General features: G+C 46.2%; 1 protein-coding gene across 3 annotated transcripts in view; it reads left to right on the forward strand.

Moving 5' to 3' along the window:
* nbas (NBAS subunit of NRZ tethering complex) overlaps positions 1 to 23,131 on the forward strand; it is a 151,585-nt gene that overhangs the window by 87,127 nt on the left and 41,327 nt on the right. For all 3 annotated transcript variants that reach the window (XM_056428488.1, XM_056428489.1, XM_056428490.1), the window contains 6 exons: positions 3,250 to 3,473; positions 3,623 to 3,733; positions 11,106 to 11,356; positions 15,307 to 15,647; positions 18,630 to 18,854; positions 21,434 to 21,624. In XM_056428488.1, coding sequence (XP_056284463.1) covers positions 3,250 to 3,473; positions 3,623 to 3,733; positions 11,106 to 11,356; positions 15,307 to 15,647; positions 18,630 to 18,854; positions 21,434 to 21,624 — 1,343 coding nt within the window. The remainder of the gene's footprint in view (positions 1 to 3,249; positions 3,474 to 3,622; positions 3,734 to 11,105; positions 11,357 to 15,306; positions 15,648 to 18,629; positions 18,855 to 21,433; positions 21,625 to 23,131) is intronic.

Genomic DNA, 23,131 nt, shown 5'->3' on the forward strand with positions numbered 1-23,131 from the left:
ACGGTCTGAGTTCAGAACCAATCCCAGATGAGAAAACTTTCATGAATACCAATTTTGCCCCGAAAAACTCATCAGTGGAGTTGAGAAAATCACCAAATCAAAGACCAGGAGCTGGATTACTGACAAACAGCTGACAGACTGCCTCAGACTGGCTGTCTGTGATTATGAACTAACTACAAGCTCACAGACAGAGTTCAGTCACAGCCATAACATTGACTGGAATCACATGGCTTGATGGCATTATGATGAGAGCTGAACTTACATGAGTTGCACTGACTGATCATGTTGTCAGTGTTGTGCTGTAATGTAAATAAATACAACATTTATATTGGTAGTTCATCCAGCTGCTCATTGCAAATGTGTTTTTTCTTGTTCATATTGTGTGCGGTTAACAAATATCTTACTTGTTATATTACACTTAAATTCTGTGTACCTGGTCTCATCAATTTGAACGCTGGACCAAAATGACAATTAGGCCAAATAAAAAGTTGTAAGTCCAGTCTGGACAGTCGTTTTCTCTCAACGCCTCAAAGGTAGATCTTGCCGGTCATGAAGGCGGAGGTCAGGGATCTTGGGCTCAAAAAGGTTGGTGACCACTGGCATAGAGTGTGTGTGTGAAAGAGAAAGGATTTGAAGGATTCTTCAGTGATGGGAGAGGAGGAGGTTCGAGGGACGCAGGGGAAACGATGTTTGCGGAGGTTCGAGAAGATTAAATCCGGCCAGCCCAAAGGACAACGTGTTGCAGATGACTGACAGACGGAGGGAGAGAGAGAGAACGCAAACAACATGTCATCATGAAAGGCTTGTTTCAATAAAGCTCTTCAAACATCGGCCTGTCCATCACAGTTGCAGCAGACTTTCTTCTCTCTCCCTGTTTTCTTCTTTGTGTGTCATTCTCCCTTCTCTCCGTTCCTGCTCCGATCTGTTGGCTTATTTCCTCCCCCGCTGACTCACTGCACTGTTAATCGTCTGCTCTCTCTCTCTCTCTCTCTCTCTCTCTCTCTCTCTCTCTCTCCCCCTCTCTCTCTCTCTCCCTCTCCCTCTCTCTCCCTCTCTCTCTCCTCTCTCTCTCTCTCCCTCTCCCTCTCTCTCTCTCCCCCTCTCTCTCTCTCCCTCTCTCTCTCTCTCCCTCTCTCTCTCTCCTCTCTCCCTTCTCCTCTCTCTCTCTCCCTCTCCCCTCTCTCTCTCTCTCTCTCTCTCTCCCCCTCTCCCACTCTCTCTCCTTCTCCCTCTCCCACTCTCTATATCCCTCTCTCTCTCCCCCTCTCTCTCTCCCTCTCCCACTCTCTATATCCCTCTCTCTCTCTCTCTCTCTCCCTCTCCCACTCTCTATATCCCGCTCTCTCTCTCCCTCTCTCTCTCTCTCTCCTTCTCCCTCTCCCACTCTCTATATCCCTCTCTCTCTCCCCCTCTCTCTCTTTCTCCCTCTCCCACTCTCTATATCCCTCTCTCTCTCACCTCCCTCTCTTCTCTCTCTCTGCCTCATCTAAAGACACAAGTATATACACACTTGCTGAGAGCAGGAAGAGACAGACACACACACACACACACACACACGCACGCGCACACACACTCACCTCCGTTTTTCAAGTTTACACATTTCCAGCAGCCATAATTACCTTATGCAAATAAGATCAACAAATAAACCATCTCGTCCTGCTCGGCGACAACATATAAGATGCCAACAACCACATTCAGGGGCTCATTTAATTAGGACAGAGGTGATGAGAAAGATGCAATATTCACCTCCCGCTCCCCCGCCCGTGACATTCTCAATCATAAATGTCCATCCGCCTTCAGATTCCCCCACGGGCCCGAATCACGGTCGCAATTATGGTTCCCGGTCCATTTAACCATATTTTCCAGGCGTGTAGGAAAAAAAAGGCATATATTGAGTTGCCTGATTTAACCCGGCTGACTCAGTCAATGTCTTCCAGGGAGCAACATTTTAGAAGTTATAGATGTACGGCCAGGATAATTTGTCCCTCCCCCTACCTTTTACTGGCAATTTGTGATAATTACAGTCATTTCTTTGCAGCAAAATATCTTAATGGCAGTTAATTCATGGCGTGTAGTGTGGAGCACTTCCTGTGTCGGTGTGTGAGTAAGAACTGCACTTGAAAGCACAGAAAGGTTTAACAAAAAAAACTGTTTCTCTATGTTGGATCTTCAGTTAAATGATATAAAGAGAGTCACAGGCGGTACCAGGGAAACCAAACTCGGACACACACGACTTCATGTTTTGATTAAAACAAAAAAATGAGCTTCTGCTCATCTGAAGAGATGAAGAGTGGCAGCAGATGGGAAACATGATATTTGTGCGTCGTGTGTGTTTCAATCACTTTCCCACGTTGTGTCAAGAGGCGGAGGGGTTTATCTTGATTTAGTAATGCTGCATTTTACATTTCTTATTGGTGTGTGTTTGGATTTTGAGAATATTACGCTGTTGCTTTAATTCCTTTAACCCTTGTGTTGCCTTCGGGTCAATTTGACCCGATTCAATGTTTAATGTCGGTGTTCTTTCGGGAGCCAACAAACAAACATAAAGTACCTCACACTTAAACTTGGAAAACAATATTAATTCTAATAATTTTCTGGAGATTTTAATAGCTGGGGTCATATTGACCTCAAGGGTAAAATATGTTAGTAAATATAAAGGTAACAGGAGGGTTAAACATTGAATCGGGTCATATTGACCCGAAGGCAACACAAGGGTTAAGACACTTTATAGATCAGTAATCTTAGCAATTTCCATTTTCAGACCATTTTTTCAGACTGTTTTGGAGGTGTTAAAAAAAAAAACTTTATTCTTTTTAAAACAATAACACTTTTGGCAGTGCTTTCAGGAGCCGTAGAAATGTGTTAAACTGCAACGACAAATGAAATCGATTCAACCTCGTTTTGCATCAATCCATAAACATTCTGTAAATCATGCCGGAGGCTTCTATCGAATGAACTAGAGTAAAAATCTAAACGAACAAATGGTAAACTTCCAGGAATCGTAAAGATTTTAGTTTTCAAAAAATCAGTAGCCGATGTGTTGATGCTCCCCAAGGATTTAAGAGCCCCGTTTGTGTGTGCTTTTATTCAGAGGATAGTGCAACACACTAAATCTCAGGATTACTACACTCGGCTTTTAGCCCAAAAGTCCGCTTCATGTTACCCTGTGAGGCTACCGGCGTGAAATAAGACATTCAGCATCGTTTTGTGAGTCAACAAGAGATTTATTCCCCCCCCCCCCCATCACAGGCTGACCCGAAGGAGCTTATTCGATCGGTCACACAGCATGTGTCTGCGTATTCGGGTTGGCCGGAGGAGCTCCAGAAGCTGATCGGCCAGCTGCACGCGTACAACGAGCGTCTGAGGGACTTCACCCAGGCCCAGGTCTTGCAGGGGCTCGGCCGCGGCGTGGACGTCCAGCGCTTCAGCTCCGACGGCGACTACAAGAAGGAGACCATCCTCGGCCTCACAGAGTAAGCGGGGGGCGGGGTGAATGGATTTAAAGGGATACACCGTGTTTCTCTCGACTGAATGCCTTTTTGAGTAAATATTCTGCATGTGTCAATGGGATTACATCTGATCACAGCTTTCTCCCTCTCTGTGTGTGTGTGTGTGTGTTTAGGACGCTGCAGGACGACGTGTACAGAATCGCTCTGTCTCTGGCGAAGCGCTACAGTGTTCCTCTGTGGGAGGTCTACATGACTCACCTCGAGTTCCTCTTTACGGATAGCGGGTACATGCACACACACACAAATAATAACACCCTCGCATAACCTCCCCCCTTCGCAATTTCCTTTTATCCCATCGGTTTGAAATATGTAGTCAGTCGATGTGCACTAGAAATGCCCCTAAATGCATTATTTATTTTCGAAAAGAAACGCGTATTGCTTGAGTTTACGTCTCTATTCTCACATCCGTTAAGTTTAGTACGAGCACATGTCCTCGCCCTCGATTTGAAAGTCTGAAAAGTGACGTGTGAAATAGTGAATTTCAAGAGCAACACAGCCTCTGAGTTACGACAATCCCCGCCGCCTACATAAAAAGCACACTCGAAGCACCCTCGGAGTAAATCAAACATGTTGTGAATATGTGTTCATATGTATGTGTGTGTGTGTGTGTGTGTGCTTGGGTTTTAGAGGGAGAGAGGACGCGAGTGTGTCAGGGTCTATTTTGCTCTCTGACTTTATAGCTAGGGATGTGACTAGCTCTGCACCTTTTCTTGTTTTAATAGAATGCCTTTTCAGCAGGGTGTGTGTGTGTGTGTGTGTGTGTGTGTTTGTGCGCACACGTGTGTGCATCTGTGATAAATATCCCCCTGTCTCATTCTGATATAAGGGAAATGGTTTATGGACTCCACTTAACGATAAATTACAGCCTATTCCTTCTTCAAACCCGATCACAGTTGCCGTGTGTGTGTGTGTCTATGTGTGTGCGTGTGTGTGTGTGAGTTTCCACCAAAATCTCTCAAGATCAAGACAAATGCGCAAAGAATATTCACACTATATTCTTGACGAGAGGCATCTCTGCCATATGCGTATTGATTTAACGGGTGAATGGACACGGGGACTGATAGAAAATGGAGCAGACGAGGGGAAACGTAAAGGAAAAGATGCGCACAGGCAGAAGCAGGAGGTGTGAGATGGAATTTAAATTCTTATTGATCCATGTAGGGAAATGCCCTCTTTGACTCATTCTGTTTCGCATCAGCAGCCACAGGGCAGAGCTCTGGGATCCAGTCCGGCTCTGAAGCTGGTACTCGGAGTCGGGGAAATAACTCCAGTCTTCCTGTGGCATTACATTTATTTGACATTCCTTTGTCTCATTTTTGGCGCTCAAACTCAAAAAGAACTAAATGTCGGAAGTGCAACCTTCTTGAATAAGCAGCATGATACAGAATCTTCATCCAACCATCGCTTTTTTGAACAAGTGACATTGATCGGTTATTTTCTTCACAGAAAAGCAATCAAACTTTACTTTATTTGAGAAGGGAAAAGTGTTTAGGTTCTTTTTGGCATTCAACTTAACCCTCGCACTCTGAACACATGAGAGGGGGGGGGGGGTGTAAACTGTTTCCTAAAGTCCTGATGCTACTCTAGAGATCTAGGCACACATAATAATAATAAATAATAATAGGGTGACAAATGGGAGAAGAAGATAAAAGCATAAATATACTGCAGTCATTGTTAATAGTTACAAAATACAGGATGTAGAGAAAGGTCATTAGGCCGATAAATACACACTGAATCTGTGTGTGTGTGTGTGTGGGGTACGGGGCAGATGGATGGAGGAAGAGGAGGTGGATGATGGAGCCACAGCGTCCCTGAGATGGTCCTATTAACAAAGAATAAACGCTCCAGAGGAATCGATGCTCCGCTAAGCACCGCCGCCGTCAGCCGTTCTCTCGGAGGTGTGCGTCGGGACTCTTCAGGGACATGACTTTCAGCTCGTTTTACTGACACTTAATGACGGCTCTTAAATCACTAAAGTTACTTTTCCCAAACAATAGAAAGTTGACTTTTTACTCCGTAAAAAACACGGCCGGTTCAGTTGTGTTCTTTCTCTCCGTTTGGCATTAATTATCCTTTTTTATGCGCACTTTAATATTAACTTGTAACCATCGCGTGCTCGTACCCGACCTCCCAGAGGACTGGTCTTCATGTCGGGAGTAGTAGTCGGTGAATGACTAAATGAAACTTTAAATTACTTCACGTAGGAGCACATAAATAATGTGTCGACAGTCAGCTGATCCCAACAAACGTCCCGTGTTTCAAACAAGTCATTTCAGTCGCTACCTGCAGCCACTGACCACCGAGCGCTCGTCCTGCTGCTTCCTCCTGCACGTCAGCGTTTGGCCCGTGAGGACTCACAACTCGTCTTTTGCAGCACCTTCTCCCGTCTGCCTCGTGACCCGAGGACGTGTTTCGCTCTGAGCCTAATGAGGAATCCTCCGAGACGGAGAGGACACCTTGTGAATTCTGCACCAGCTCCTCCCCCACGGCACAGCTGGTGGTTGTAGTTAATTAAAGGTAACTCTGCCAGTTGAGCACCTTGAGTTGAGAGGTTCCTGTGTCGATATGAAGCGCCCTAATTATTGACTGTCTGGGATTCCTGCGAGGCCAGAGTTACAAAGACCCCTCAGGACACCTAAGCCACTTCCTTTTTATTAAATCCACCATTTCATTACAGCCGTACTTCTCCTTTGCTCTAAACCAGTCACTTTAACCTTTCAGGGTCCTCGTGGCGTGCAAATGATATAAATCAAGAACATTGTGAACGGCAGCCCCCCCCTGTTTCACCTTCACTCTTTAATCTTCATGGGGTTCTTCCTCGCTGCCATGCTGCGTATTCTGTGTTTTGATCTTTTAGCAAAACATTCATTATTAGCAATGACTGTTGATTTTCAACCGACGGTCATTTGCACAGATGTTATTGGTTATTATGCATGAGGACGTCGACGCGCCACGAGCTGTCTAGCGGTCACCCGAGTGATAATCATTGTCACCGTTGTCGACATCCACACCGTTTGATGATCTCAAATATTTCTCGAAAAAAATAGATGTTTTCAGAGCAAATTTCTCGTTTGTAAGTAAATGAATTGTTAGTTTTGCTTCTGAAACTAGAATGTGTTGCTGCCAATCAAAAATCCTCGATCTCTACGCAACGTATTGTGTTTGGACGTAGTGGGCGTGGTTACATGCACGCAGAAAGTGGGGCTGCATGTCAACACAGCAGCCCTCCATGTTAACAACATGAAAATGAAGTGATTGTGCTACATTTAAAATACTTTTGACAAAACGGAGCAATACGATGTCAACGTACCTCCATGTCCTCCTCACCGTAACCTCCCGTTAGCGGAGCGAGCCCAGAGTATGCCAACCCACCAATAGAAAGAAAAGCTTTTTGTCTTGAGATCGTTTGTTTGTTGTTGAGAGAGCGAAGTTAGTTTTCTTTTTAGATGGAAGGTTTTTGATTTGCAGCAACACATTCTAGTTTCATAAGCAAAAGTAACAATGAATTTACTTACAAACGAGAAATTTGCTCTTAAAACATATTGTTTCCGTATTATAGACGCATATCTAGCTTCCTACTCGGCGTGCTGATGAATTTTCCCTCGGGGAAAGCAGGTTCAGTAATGGCCGCGGTAAAATAAAACAGGGCAATATGTGCGATGGAATTGAAGCGGGGGAGGGGGTGATGCGAAGGCTTTCAGACCTTTTTGAGCCGGCGACTCACTTGACAACTTTGTCTGATACCCGGCAAATTCATGGCACTTGGGCCATCAGGTTTGACAGTGAGTCCATTAATGCCGTCAGCTCCTCATGTAACCGGCTGTTTTTAGCCTCCTTGTATTTGATTGTTTCATTAAAAAAGTATTTAGCAGCTAAAGCAGGGGTCCCCAAACTTTTTCCTAAGAGGGCCACATAACGTTTACCTTGTCTGCTGGAGGGCCAGCCGGGGGGGGGGGGGGGGGGGTGCTAGTGAGAATGTGCTCACCTGTGTGCGGTATTGTGTGGTTGTTGCGTTGCGAACAAGCATCGCTAAACATGTTTCAAAGTGTAAATATCCGCTCAAGATGACCAGTTGTTCCAGATCCCTTCGACCAAACTGTTCCCATGAAAACATAAGAAATGTGACTTAATGGATCAATATATAAATTACTTGACTTGAAACTAATATCTGGTGGCGCAGCGCACAGACTGCATGTCTTTGAGTGCAGTCTCCTTTTGCGTGAAAGAGATCGAAACCAGGTCGGGCGATCTTTTTATTTTTATTTTTCGAAAATGTATTTCTTCATCCGTGGCTGTGATGCTCTGCTCACTTATACAATCGTAATCGCCGAAATGGATATGAACGGTGGCTTGAAGATCTCCAGCAATATGTTTGTGAATGTGTGACGAATCTGGTGAGCGAGACAGAGCCCCGCTGCAGATGTTAAGAGAACACAACGCACGCACGCGTAGGGAAACCAGTAGGTTTGAAAACCAGTAGGGGTGTAACACCGGCATATGTGTTTCATGGCAGAGACATGTATCAAAGAGAGAAGAAGAGAGAGCAGCGAGAAGCGCAGTGGGAGTGCAGCTCAGTCCACTAAAAAGTGGAAGTACTCTGCGGTCGCGACGCGTCTGGTCTGAACACACTTTTTTTTCCGACGTGCGTCGAGACTGCTGCGTAAAATTCTCGACGCGTCCGGTGTGAACACACCATGACATTCAAGCTAACCTAATTTCCCAAACGCTGTGGACATCTGAACGCTGATTGGCCGAGACGCGACACGTCCATCAAAGATGTTCTATTGCGAAGAGCACCACTCCATATTTTCTCCGCGTCTCAATCACTGCAATCTCAACGGCAGCAGGCTAGGTGAAAAAAATAATAAATCGGAACGCGTCTCTGGTATTGTTCAGGGGGCCGGTCCAAATGGGGAGGCGGGCCGAATCCGGCCCGCGGGCCGTAGTTTGGGAACCACTGAGCTAAAGAGTCAGGTATTTCCAGCAGGAACGTGAGAGTGAGAGAGAGAGAGAGAGAGAATGCTAATGTGACTCTGTATCTGCTGGATGGGAATAGACAAGTGCTCACAGACAAGCTCACCACACTTATTCAAAAGCCCCCCCTCAAATAATTTGAATTACAGGTGGGCTGTACTGGTTGACTCAGGATAATGTGTGTGTGTGTGTTTGCAGGAAGGTGTGTGAAGTGTCGGTGCATGTCTGTTGTGTGTGTAAATGTGTGTTGAGCAGAGCATATTGCCTCTCAAAGAAAAACTGAATCGGCCTTATGCCTCTTGTGCTTATTGTCCGTACACTAGTTTGTACACGTATGAGCATCACAGATCATACAACAACAACAACAACACAAAATACAGCTTGCATTCATTACTGCTCAACCAAAGCCACCCGTAGACTTCACGGCAATAACATATGCTCCGGCATTTAATAACATAAGAAGCCTAATTTTCTTTGGACATGGCGGAAGAAAGACAAGAGACTGAATATGGTAATGTGAGACGGAGAGGGGGAGGAGAGGAGAGGGGGATGAGGAATACTCGGTTCCTTTATAGCCGTGGCTTTTAAATACTTAACAGGAAAAGATTGTCATGAGAAGCTCCTGATGTTCCGGCCACAGCAGATATAGGGTGGGTGTGTGTGTGTGTGTGTGGGGGGGGGGCTGTGTTGTGCACAGAGAGACATACGAGTGGGCAGCAGGAGGACACAAACCATCGGCGGGTCAGAGGGATGCTGAAAGTTATAGAGAGGAGGCGCTCAGAAGAAAGGCCAAGGTGAGGAAATACACAGCGAACACACTCCGTCTGACACACACACACACGTTCACAGCCGTGTGTGTGCGTCTGCCTGTGTGCGTCTGCCTGTGTGCGCGCTTGCCAAGGAAAACTTTCTCACACCACTCAAACAGACGTGGCGGGACGAGTCGTCGCCGTTGTTCTCATGCCTCGCTGCTTCCAGTCACTTTGGTGCTAATGCGATGAAGTGAGGGAGCGGCGGCGCCTGATTGGCAGCCTGCGACTGCACACACTTCGGGAAGAGAGAGAGGAGCCTTTACTTAGAGCGAGCTGTTCTGTTGACGGCGGTCTTATTAGAGCCCCTGTTGGGAGGATGATTAGTGTTATTTACAATATCGAGCTTATTGTCGGCTGCCTCCGCGCCGCCGTCTTCTGTTTTTTTTTTCATTAGCGCAAAGCCTCCCCGAGAGCCGCGATGGAGAGCCCCGAGGAGCCGTTGTCCTCTTTGATGTCGTCCCCGTTCTAACAGACTCACACAAACACACTCCCGCCAGTGAACGCTTGCGGCCCCTCGGTGACGAGCGGCAAAGTGCTTTCCTTTACCTTTCCACGCCTTCCATCTTCCCCTGTTTAACCTTTTGTTTGCGGTTCTCTGTTTTTTTAAAAACTTTTTCTTCTTGTTTTCCGCTCTCCTCGATGTTTTGCCCGGCTTCTCTTCACTCGTCCTCTCGTCCTTCAGACCGCCTGCTGCTGTTAACTCTTTCTGCGCGTGCGACTTCAGCAAAGCCCGAATAACACACGGATGTTTTCCACATCACGTTCTTACCCTCTTTTCTCTCTCTACGTCCTCCTCATTTCTTCCCCCCACTATTCTATGAAATCCTCATCCTTTGTCGAGGGACTGTGTCTTTGGTGATAAGCCTGCAGATCAGGGATGTTCCAAATAGTGCCGGGTTGTCTTCCGCCTGTGGTTTTCTTTTGGTTTTTTTGTTCAAGATATATCTTTGGTCTGTTTTGCTGTTTTCTCTCATCCTGTTTTTTGGGATTGGGGTTTTCGCTGCTTATGTGACGATACTTAAAATCTTTATTCGTTTTTTTGTTTCCCAAACAAACTGCTGCGTGTCGTCCCAGAAACTTCTTGCTAAGCGCGTTTGTTACCTCCTGTGTACATTAGGGATGATTTCCAGAGAGAAGACGTACGTCTCCCACAGCAAGATTCAAGATGTTTTATTTGTCACATACACACACAGGGTGTGCAGTGAAATGAAAGTGGCAATGTTGTTCACAACGTAGAAGCTCTAAACTTGGGAGAGGCTGGATTACTGTTGTGTGTTCGTATATCGCCGTGGAAACGATCTCGTGGAAAGGTTCAAAACCTTCTCATGGCTTTATTCTCCTTTAACCCTCCTGTTACCTTTACATTTACTAACATATTTTACCCTCGGGGTCAATTTGACCCCAGCAATTAAAACCAGAAAAATTTATTTTAATAAATTTGCTTCCCAAGTTAGTGTGAGGTACTTTTATGTTGTTTGTTTAACTACTAAATAGCCCTCTTAAAAAATAAAAAAGTTGATTTTTTATATATGTTTGACACAGTGAACAGCCTAGGTCAAATTGACCCCCCCAAAGAACATGAATTAAACATTGAATGGGGTTAAATTGACCCGAAAGGTAACAGGAGGGTTAAAAACATTTTTTTTTTAAGTAGGCATCAATTAGACATTTACAGATGTCTTTCAGATAATTGACATTGCATGTGTACATTTTTTGATGATGCTCATTTTAGTACATACATACATATTTAGAGCAAGAAGTGTAAAAAAACACAGGATAAACTTTATTCTCCTTCTTTTTTGTTTACCAGTCTTTCCACCAAGGATATCGAATCCCGGAGCGAGTCCCTCGGCCTGTTCGACACGTTGAAGTGCGACCCCGAGGCCTTCTACAGCCACATGACCAAGTATGTTCTGCCCACCGTGGAGGGCAGCGACCAGGCCCGGCTGCTCTACTACTACACCTTACTGGACGCCGCCGGCTGCGAGCCTCACGTCACCACCGCCATCAAGCCCCACTCCCACGTCAAGCTGCTCAAGAAGCTTCGAGCTGTCGCCAACGGTAAGGCGGTCTGCAACCCGCAGCCTGATTACGTCTATTCCTTCTCACGATGTAGGTTAACTACGGGTCGATCATCCACGCGAGAGGCGCGCATCATAAATAAAAGGAATTGATTTGCTTTTGCGCCGACAATGGCGCCGCTTAGAAAAATCTGAATCAACAAAAGCACCCATTTGCCGAACAAGTAATGCGGTTTAAGAGAGAGAAGAGGCACATTAAAAGAACAAGAAGAGCCTCGCAATCGATCCGCGGCTTAATGCACCGATATCATGAGTGGGGAACAGCTGGAAGCCTTTAATGTCACGAAATCTAGTCGAGCGTCCAGACCTGAAGAAAATCCTTTCCGGCGTGATTGCTGACTCACACGGATGAGGATGTTCCTTCCAGCCGGTAGATAACCTCATGATTGTTGTGTTGAATGTTACACAAATACAACAGCTGAATGCCTAAATCCTTATATTGCTCTGAAAGACGGACCAATCAAATACACTCGATGACTTTGTCCGTTTTCCCTCGACATCACAGGTGTCAAACACAAGGCCCGCCACGTCATTTTATGTGGCCCCTGATGGCTTGAAAGACACGCGATCACCTTGTCTTCAAGAAATTTAAGAAAAATATCCTATGCTTTTATTTTGAAGGTTTCAAATTAAATGGATTTATGTTACAATATTAGAGAGATGTTCTTATGCACACTATTTCTACACTCAAATAAACGATAATGAAATGCAAATAGTTATTTAGCAATATGTTCGGGTGTAGTTTATACAGTATTACAGTTACACCGGCCCTTTAAGAGGCAGCCAGGATGCCGATGTGGCCCACGGTGAAAATAAGTTTGACACCCCTGCTCTACGTTATCTTATCCTTACTCTCTTCCTCTGTTTCTCCACCAGCTCTTAGCGTTAGTTTACAGAATAGAAAAGCAAAAGCGTTGACACGGACACAACTATTCACACGGGGGTGTAAACCACGCGGGAAGCGGTCCACCTCTGTATTTGTGTGTCAGTCTACACGGGCTCGTGACACAGTAAGATGCTGTTTTCCACTTAGAGTTCTGAGGCAGCGCCAGCCCCCTCTCCAAGGACGCCATGTCCAGTTTGTAGCGTGTCACCGGTTCAGCGGTCCGGCCCGGGTGCACACACTTTGTCGTGTACGAGGCGCCGCCTGTCGATGGAGTTCAGTAAAGGTCAGCGCGGTGTCGGCTGTGTTTTCACGCTTCACTTCCTCCCTCAGCCCCAGATAACACCGCAGCTTTTACCGGTGACACATGTCTGTGTTTAACACACACACACACACACACACATACACACACACACACACCTTTGAGTCATCCACACCGACACTTTGTTGCGTTTCTACATAAACTAAGCGAGTTGAACTTTACTTTGAGCTCACACTGCTGCTGCTCTATTTGAAGCTTACTTTCTGATTCATTTCTCTACAATAGAAACTGATTGTTTAATATTTGTTCTCGCTCTTTTACTTTGAGTTACGAGTATACTTTTTGAAACAATGGTTCTTTGATTTCGAGACAGAAGTAGACAACAAAGAGAACACTTTTCAATTAACTACTAGACAAGTAAAAAGTACTTTTGTCTTGTGTTATTCATAAACAATAAAATATAATTATACATGAATATTTCCAGCTTTTCACTTCCTATGTTTTACAAATACAGAGTAATCCTCCTAAGATAATATTAGTTTGATTTAACTCCACCAGGGAGTTTCTGATAAAGTTGGTGTTTTTGTTATCATCAGTTACGGCAACATAACGGAAATATATGATTTCATCAAAATACGATTTGACTGAAAGACAATAAATGACAATACTGAATTATTGCTCAGGCCTAGAGGGGAGATTTTTGGGGGGTCAGACACCAAAGCCCTGTGTCTGGAATCATCACCGATCGGGTCTGAAGCAGCTGGAGGTGAAGTGACATCATCAGAAATGGAAGTTGAAGTCTTTGCTCTCACTCGAGCTCTGAGATACACACTGCTTTAAAATGAGGAGAAATCCCAAGGTCGACGGGGCCGCAACGCCTCGGTGCAGCTGCTAAGCTCCGATTGGACCGTCGCTGTTCAGCAGAGGGACTCAAACTGCAGCAAACGTAAAACCACCAGATACACATACTGTAAGTACACACATGAGCACTCACACACACATACTGTAAGTACACACATGCGCACTCACACACACATACTGTAAGTACACACATGAGCACTCACACATACTGTAAGTACACACATGAGCACTCACACACACATACTGTAAGTACACACATGCGCACTCACACACACATACTGTAAGTACACACATGAGCACTCACACACACATACTGTAAGTACATGAGCACTCACACACACATACTGTAAGTACACACATGAGCACTCACACACACATACTGTAAGTACATGAGCACTCACACATACATACTGTAAGTACATGAGTACTCACACACACATACTGTAAGTACACACATGAGCAACACTCATGCCCTAGCAAATAGATAACACATACAGACTAGCACGGCATGTGTCTCTCGCTCTCTCTTTCACACACACACACACTCACAAACACAAATTCACAAACACTTAGCTTAACCCACACATTCGCACTTTGTCGCAAAATTGACACCCAGGCTGTTGCGGCGTCACCGCGGTCCCCAACTTTCTACTAACTCTTAAGACACACACACTAACACACACACTAACACGCACTCAAAGTGACTCATTTGCATTCCCGAGCAGACAATGTAGAGACAGGTGGTGTGTGTCCAATATTCATCACAGTTTCAGACACGGTACCAGGTGACTGTCTGAGCGGCACTCTCCTGAGGAAGATGAGATGCTGCTCGGAGTGTGGAAGAGACGGAGGCAGAGAGGACCGGGTGGGGTAGGGGAGAGACGGATAGAGAGATAGAGAGAGAAAGAGAGAGAGGGAGAGAGAGTGTGTACATGTGTAAGTGCATGTAACTGTTATCTGCGGTTTAAGTGTCCGTCTGGACCTGTCTGAAAGTATTGTGTGTGCACGCTCAGAGTTTTGTATGTGTGTGTGTGTGTGTGTGTGTGTGTGTGTGCACACGAGGGTTTCCAAGCAGCGTTGACGGAGCCCTCCCCACAGGCAAACCGGTGTTCAATATTTAAAGCCCAGACAGGCTGTGGTGTTGCCACAGTATCGTGTCTGTCTGATAGCGCTTGAGATCTCTCTCTCTCTCTCTCTCTGACACACTCACACACACACACGGAGTACTGCAGTGGTAGGAGACGTGGCCTTTTTGCATGCCTACACAAGCAGACGGTGCACGCTTCTTGTAGTTCACGTAACCCTTTGCACTCTCTCCTGTGCCTTTCCCTCTGCACATTTCTGGAAAATGGAACAACATCTGCAGATCAAATCACCGTAATTATCCTGCAAGTGCTGCACGGTTTGCACAAACGGGCACTTTTGTTTTGCCTCGTCAAGTAAAATGCGTGCGAGAACATCTTTTGTGTCTTTAATGTTGTATTTTTAGAGTAGCAGTAGTGGGGAAAAAAAGCGAATCAGCGTGATGTAAAGGTAACCACGCCAGACGCACATCCTGCTTTATGTTCATTTGACTGTTTATGAGAGCGTTCTTTACTCAATGAGCGTCACGCTGTCGGGAAGAAGACTTTAAATGAGCGTAAACTCATGTGTACAAAGTGTCCTGAGGTAATGGATCAAGTGAGAAGCCGAGTCATTTTCTCATAGACTTCTATACAATCGGACTTCTTTTTGCAACCAGGGGAGTTGCCCCCTGCTGGCTGCTGGAAGGAAGTCCGATGCACTTTCGCACTGGCTTCGCTTTCAGGATTGCCGCCTGGCAGAAAGGCAACGAGGGAGTCTCCACGTGTACGATATGTATTGTACGTGGTAATACGTACGTATATTATCGACGTGTTTCTAAATCACAAACTCTCTCCCGCAGGTCTGGACTACCGGCGGCTGACGGATGAATCGTTGGATCCGCTGGTGACCCTCCAGCCAGTTCTGACCAGTCAGAACGTGCTGTCCATCTCCAAACTCGCTAACCGGCTGCCCGTGCCCGGCGGCGGAGGGGCCACCGTGTCCCCCAGTGCCGTCCACGCGGCGTGGCTGCAGAAGCTGTTTTGGAAAGGAGACCCCCAGTTGCTGAAGAGACCCCCTCAGAGCGAGCAGGAGTACCTCCATGCGTACGACACCTGCGCCAAGTACCTGGAGAGGCTCGTCCCCGCCGACGCCGTCCGCTTCCTGGACGCCATCACCTTCTCACCTGACGCGGCCGAACATGTGAGCCCGTGTTATATTCGATTATTGGATTAGAAAACTTTATTAATCAGTCAACAAGTGATACAACGATGGACACAGAGCAGACAAGACAAGAACCACACTACAAGGAACAAACCAGATGCCCCGTAAAACATGACCATCAGAAAGATGCTCAATCTAAATCTAAATATATAACGGGCACTCGGTAGAGCGCATACCTTCGCATATCACAAGATTGGGCTTTGAATTATGAACATTTTGGCATTAGTTGCATGCCAATTGGATATAAATTGACCGCTATGGTAAAAAGAAGATTTTGACCTTTTCATGACCTTGACCTTTGACCCGATCGATCCCAAAATCTAATCAAATGGTCCCCGGATAATAACCAATCATCCCACCAAATTTCATGCGATTCGGTTTGATGCTTTTTACCTACGCATTGAAAATGCGGAAGGTTATGTTTTGATCGCCGTGTATTTATTTATTTATGTGTTTATTTATTTATTTATTTATTTGTATGCGTGTTATTCGCATAACACATTTTTTTTTAACCGAATCGCATGACATTTGGTGGGATGATTGGTTATTATCCGGGGACCATTTGATTAGATTTTGGGATCAATCGGGTCAAAGGTCAAGGTCATGGAAAGGTCAACATCTTCTTTTTACCATAGCACGGTCAATTTGTATCCAATTGGCATGCAACGAATGCCAAAATGTTCATAATTCAATGCCCAATCTTGTGATATGCGAAGGTATGCGCTCTACCGAGTGCCCATTCTAGTTTACTTATGCGAATAACACGCACGCACGCATACAAATACACGCCGATCAAAACATTACCTTCCGCATTTTCAATGCGAAGGTAAAAACCTAAAGGTGTTTATTAAAAAATCAAACTGCTGCTCTGAGTGGTTCAGTAGAACTCTGAGGCATCCTGACTCGCTCCCGGAATGAACTTCTGAGCCCATTAAAACCACGGCGTAGGAGATGGCCTTCAAAAGAAGTGATTGTTTTTAACTTGGCCCTCGTCCTCTTCGGTCAAACCGTCGCGACGCTCGTGTTTGCGACGGTGCGACATGTTTAACACGGCGGTCGCAGCTTCTAACGCCGTCCCGACCTAACGTAACGTGTCCCTCCCACCTCTCCAGTGACCCTTCGCGTTAACCCTGTGCGGTCCGTGCGAAACAGTCGCCATTGTTGGCGCTGTTGGCGTTCATCTTCTTCTTCTAGCTTCCAGCCGCCAGCTCGGCCGCGTCCGTCTTTAGAGCCACGTGAAGGAAACCCCCCAATCATATGCTCCGAGTTTGGAATTTAGCACCGTTTATGTGTCTCCCCCCCCCCCTCCCTCCCCCCCTGAAAGCCAGCCATCTCTTTCATACGCATCCCCCTGGATGAAAAGAGGACGAATTAGCTGACACGGCACAGTGTGAAGGAGGCTCGCTTAGGAATTGGTGCGACTTTGGCAGACTGACTATTTATAATTGCGGCACAGAAGGTGGTTGGGTCCCAGACGAGATTCGCACCGTCTGAAAGGAAGGATGGTGGGGATATCCAATCACGTCATCCGACTGTCATCTTCCTCACTCTGCTCTCTTCATCGTCCGCCCAGTCGCCCCTCGGCTACATTTATTTTAGAGCGCAATGAGCCCTTTTTTTTTCTGATTTCAAATACACTATTCTGTTCACATCCGAACTTTGTCACCTCCAAAGCACATATTACCGTCGTGATTTATACGATAAATTACGAAACTGCACGAGAAATTACCGCCACGTAATTACAGCACTCTGGAAATAAAATGCTCTTGCAGGGGAGAGAGCCTCAGAGGACCTTATCAAGAGTAGCCCACTGCTTTTTTCTTTCTTTTTCATACTGACACACTGGCACCGCCTCCCCTCCCCAGACCTTTTCTTTTCCTCCACTTTTGTCTCCTACTACCTTTCTCTTGCAGACACTCCAAGAGAGCTAATTGATCCCACTCTCCTTCAGAGCCAATTAAACTCCAATTCCCACCGGGCTCTTTCTCCCCCACTGTGCTTTTTAACATGCGGATTAACCTTCAGAAACACACCGTCTGCTCCCTCTTCCCTCCCCTTCCTCCCTTTCCTTCTTTTTTTCTCTCTCTCCCTTTTGAACCCTCAAAGGAAACCGTTCACCCCTCTCACTGGTAGAAATGCACCTGACCTTTCACACCCCCACGGCCCCCTCTACAGTGGATTGATCCATTTCCATACACGGCCAAAGGGTGAGATGGATGGCTGGGATGTATCTCACCTATATTTTGAGGGGAAATGGAGCGTTGGCATTTCTCCCTCTCTGAAGTATTGATTTGCGATGGCCTCTTTAGTGGAAGCTCAACCTGCAGCCTGGTTTCACACCTTGCCCAAGGCTTTGACTGATGTTGCTCTGTGAGCGCTTGTATCTAATTCTATCCCCACTCACACATAAAACAAAAGACGCTTATACACACTTACCCTTGAAAGAAATTGCACAGGTGTGTCAGGAAACTCCTTTTGAGTGGCCGTGCCGTGCCGGCAGAGAGAAGTGCCGTCGGTCTCGGTCGTGATATCTCGCCGCGGCAGAAGTCCGAGTTGCGTGCGTCTGAGTGTGTGTGTGGCTGAGGTCGGTGGGAATGTGAAGTTGGGTGATTTTTAAGTGACTTCCTGGCGTGAATCTCGTCGGCGCCCGCATGCTTCTATGGATGAGAGTAAAACCTGCGACAGCCAAAGGCCCTCTCCCTTCCTTCATGAATGGCTTCCTTCCACTGAAGAGAATCAATCACACCCGCCTGGCAGCTATGATACCTCTCACACACCGACACACACACACGCTACTCCAATTCCGGGCTCCCCTCGTCAACACGTTGAGTTTAAAACGACTATACATAACTTGTGCACCTCTTTCCCTCCCTTCAATCAATTTGACCCACACCCTCACCCCAATTTGCTCTCCTCCTCCTCCTCACTCTGTTCTTTCCATCCCTCCTATCGCGTCTCCAGCTGAGCACCCAGGCGAGGTCGGAGGTGATAAAGCGAGCCACCAAAGCCCTGCGCCAGCTGGCCGAGAAGAGCAGGAAGAGAGGAGGCGACGCGAGCGCGGAGCAGGAAAGGACGGACCCGGCGGGGATGACTTTTGATGATGCTCTGACACACCTGCGGCAATCGCAGGCCCACCTGGACACCCTGAGCCATGCCTTCGTTCTGTCACTCAGAGACAGCCAGCAGGTAGGAGCCCCGTCTGCCAGACACTTCAAATGCTAAAGAGGGAGAAGACTTCTTGCTGTACATGTGTGTGTGTGTGTGTGTGTGTGTGTGCATTAATAAATCTGTCGGATGCCATATGGCCGACTGTACAGTATTCACACCACGCTGTATGTCATCAAGCCGAGTCACACTTGACTCGCCCCACTGTCGCCTCCCTGTGTGTGTGACGGGGTCAACACAGCAGAGTGTTGCTATGCAACCACGAGGTACCCAAGAAAGAAAACTGATCATTTCTGACCCCCACACTGTGCACGTTTATGATGTTTAGCCTGCGATTCATCTGTGCTCGAAAGCATTTACCCTCCATTATGGTGCAGAATATACAGGCATTACAAGGCACGACAAATGCTACAGTCACACACACACACACACACACACCAGCCTGCACAATGCTTCCTTCTTCTAGTGCAGGAAGAGATTATATCCTTAGAGATAGATACAAAGTATATAAGTACCAGGGCAGATAGGAGGAGAAAGATAGATAGCAGAGCCGTGGAGGCTCTGTTTGGCTCCACTGTGGTCATTTATCAAGTGTACGTGACCAGCTGCTGGGATATAGTGTATCGTAGAAGAATTTACCACAGCGCCCTGACCTGCCTTTAGGACAGACAGCGAATTACACACTGCAGATAGTGTGTACAGATCTGTATGCTCATGTTCCTTTTGGGATTATATTCAATAAATAAAAGACTCTGCCGGTGATGATGAGCCTTCTCTGACCTATAGCATGCAACATTACCATCATTTATCTTGAAATAATGACCTTTGAGGCCATTTAAAAAGTTTTATTGGGCACCAACGGCACAGAGACGGCAGTGAAGACAGGGATGGGGAATAACAACGCAACGGGGATACTCCACTGGATGCAAAATAGGGACATGGAGGTGTTTGGTCGGCACCGATAACACTTGCTGTTTGGAGTTTGGTGTTCCATCTTCTTCCTCTCGGTTAAACCAGCCACCCTGTGGAGAAGCCTAGCATCTGCCACTTGTGTTTCCTTAATCTTTCTCTGTCAGCATCCCTAAACTCGTGCCAATAAGGGAGGATTGGAACAGAGTTTTTGAGAGCTTAGTTTTATCGTGCAGCTCCGTCTTCACCTCAGCCATATGTCCTGAGCTGGCTCTGAAACACGACTTCCTGTCTGCCTGCACTGTAACATCTGTATCGCTCCAAGAGACGACCGCGCAGGGTTGCCAGGTCTGTGACAAAAGCAGCCCAATGGCCAATAAAACCAGCCCAATATCAGAACTCAAAATATGCCCGTGCCAAACCATATACACTGCTTTTAAAGTCCATGTCCATGTGTGTACGTGCTGATCTGGAGTCAGTTTGGTAGGATTTGGGTATAAATAAATTATTTCATTTAAAATATGGATTTTTATTTAAAGATATTCATGTAATTTGCATGCAAAATAGGTCTGCCGGAACCAGCGGACAAAAAATTCAACCCGCGGCAACACTTCAAAAGTAGCCCAATTCCGCGGGAAAACCGCGGACCTGGCAACACTGCGACCGCGGTCCCACACTCGGCTTCTGAACATTATCCGAAGCTCATCGGTGTTACACTCGGCTTTGATAACCTACCGATGAATATCATGAATGAATTATGTCCATATATCATGAATATCAATGAATATTACAAGCAGGAGAGGGGACAAGGGCCCCCTTGTCTGACTCCAACGCCAACGCCGATTGTGCTTTTGACTCGACGCCAAGAATGTCGACGAGTGCAGCGGGGGAATCCACGAAAGCTGCGATTGTTTTGGCCAAACACGAGTGCTTTCAGATTGTTTTGCCGCCGTGCGGTCCTCCAGACGCCTGTCCTTGTTCCTCGTCTCTCCCCTGGCAGACGGCATCGAACGTCTTCAAAAACCCAGGTTTTCACTTCTGTGAGACCGTATTCGTCCAGCGATTGAAGTCCGGTGTCTCGAGTGTTCTCGGGCTGCTGCAGATGAGGATAAAGGCTTTAAATAGGATCCATGTGTCCATGTCAAAGATGAGAGTTCTGCATGTAGGGGAATTAAATGCACTATGAATGTGTAGTTAAATAAAAAAGAATGATCATTTATGCTGAGAATATTTGAAGATGTGGAAATATCTTTTAAAAAAGAGTCGGTCACATGCTCTCATTTACACACACACACAACCAAGTGCCATTTTCAACTCTCCAAGGGCTCTTTTTATTGGAAGAGAGAAAAACAAGCAAAGGTGAGCCTGACAGTAGAGTGGGTTCAGGTCAGTGCCGCCCTCTGGGTCAATACCTTGAGAGAGCCGAGCACTCAACAACAAACTCCACTCACTAAATGTTGTACTTCCCACCTTCCTTCAATTTCTGTCTCCGTTTTTTTTCTTCTTCCCCTCTTCTGCCATCTCACGTTGCTATTTGTCTTTTCTAAATGTGTGTTTACTGAGACTCTGAACTAGTCTGACCCTGTTGCTTTCCCTTTTTGAAGTGGGTTCCCTGAAGGGCCAGGAATGTCTGCACTCTTTCACGCCATAAAAAAAATATATATATATACATATTTTTTATTTTATTTCAGAAGTACGGTCAACTTTATGACTTGTCACGATCCGAGAGGTCGAAAGTACACGAGCTGGCCGTCACCATGGCAACTGATGGACAGCCCCTGGAGCGCATCGAGGAGCTTCTCCGTGTGGCGGTCGGACCCCTGGACCTGTCCGTTAAGGCGGTGCTTCACGGCGCGACGGAGAGAGTCGTGGCCGCACTCAGGTGATAATCTCTCTCCTTCTTTCCCCGACAATTTACACACAATCCTGTCCATTGAGAGCACACACACACACACACACACACACACACTGACACAGAGAAGCTTAACGGTGCACTGGAATTAAATACTCAGCATTTTTCTAAATACACTTCTTCGCTTTCTGGCCAAGGGTTAAATGACAGACGTGGGTAACCTCACGTCTAGGAGGTGGAGCCGGGAGATTAGCTGAGTATCTTAGCATAGACAGTGGAAGTGTAAAGCGGTCTGCCTTCTGTTTCAATTCAATTTTAAACCTACTCATTAGCGTGTTGTTAAACAACATTATCCCCAGAGAAAAAATTAAATGTAAGAAAAAAGGAAATATACATTTTAAAACGCAAGAACATCAACGTGATTACATTTCTGTGTCTAGGTGTCATCTGTCTGATATAAATAAATTACATTTCCTTCTTTATAGTGAATCTTACTTAATGCGCCACGACCAATTTCTTCACCTTCATCCAGATAAAAAACACGACATCTCCTGCTTCAGGAGTCAGAACGCCGCTCTGTTCCTCCTTTCCGTGGACAACACTGGTGTTTTCACCGGGTTATAAATCATAAATGCTCTTGCGTGTTGATAGGCCGCCCTGTTAGCCACGAGCTGCTCATAAAAAGGGTTCATAATGGGACCGGGTTGAGAAAATGACACCTCGGTAGGCTTCGACAAACCCAACGACGGCAGGAGGAAAAACAAGTTGTCAGAGCGCGTACTTCCCTCGTTCCTCGTATTCGCATCTCTTATGCATTCACTGCTGCGCCGTGTCAAACTACGTTATCATCAACATGCAGCCCTTTCTTACCCGTATGATTACAAACATGTATTTAAATATATATGTGTGTTTTTTTAAAATAAATCGTATTAAGAGAAATACTGTTGTGCCCTCCTGCCAAAGCTGGTTTTCTGATGTATATTCTAAAATCTCGAAAGGCCACCCGCACACACCACCTACGACCTGAGCTCTGCCTGTTGTTATCTAAAAAATATTCTGTGTGTCGGTCCACTTTGGGTTCGGTCGGGAAAATACTGTCCTAACAATTGCCTGAAGATTTGAATTGATTTTGCAGTCGCTGCCTGTGGGAGTTGGATTCGCAGCATTTTATTGGTGTCTTCTCGCTCACTGCGTTCAAAAGGAAGGGAGCGAGGATGCAGGCCGACGAGTCCAGGGCTCGAGGAAAACACTTGCGTAGCGTCGGACTTAAAATCCAAAAACTAGAACAAATTGCAGAGGCATTAATGTAAGGCTTGTCCTCAGAGTGGTATATTCTCCATGCTCGTAAAAAAACTAAAAAACACTGACGGACCGAGATTTGAAAAAAATAGAATCAGGCCATCTGATTGGCTTGATTGATGAGTGCCCATCTCCTTGATTATATTCCTGCCTCATTTCCCGCTTCGTTATGGCTGCTCAATGGCGCATGGTGCGGATAGACGGCACCTGCATTCACACACTCGCACACCCTCGGAAG

Source organism: Pseudoliparis swirei, chromosome 12, assembly GCF_029220125.1.
Source record: "Pseudoliparis swirei isolate HS2019 ecotype Mariana Trench chromosome 12, NWPU_hadal_v1, whole genome shotgun sequence".
NCBI lineage: Eukaryota > Metazoa > Chordata > Actinopteri > Perciformes > Liparidae > Pseudoliparis > Pseudoliparis swirei.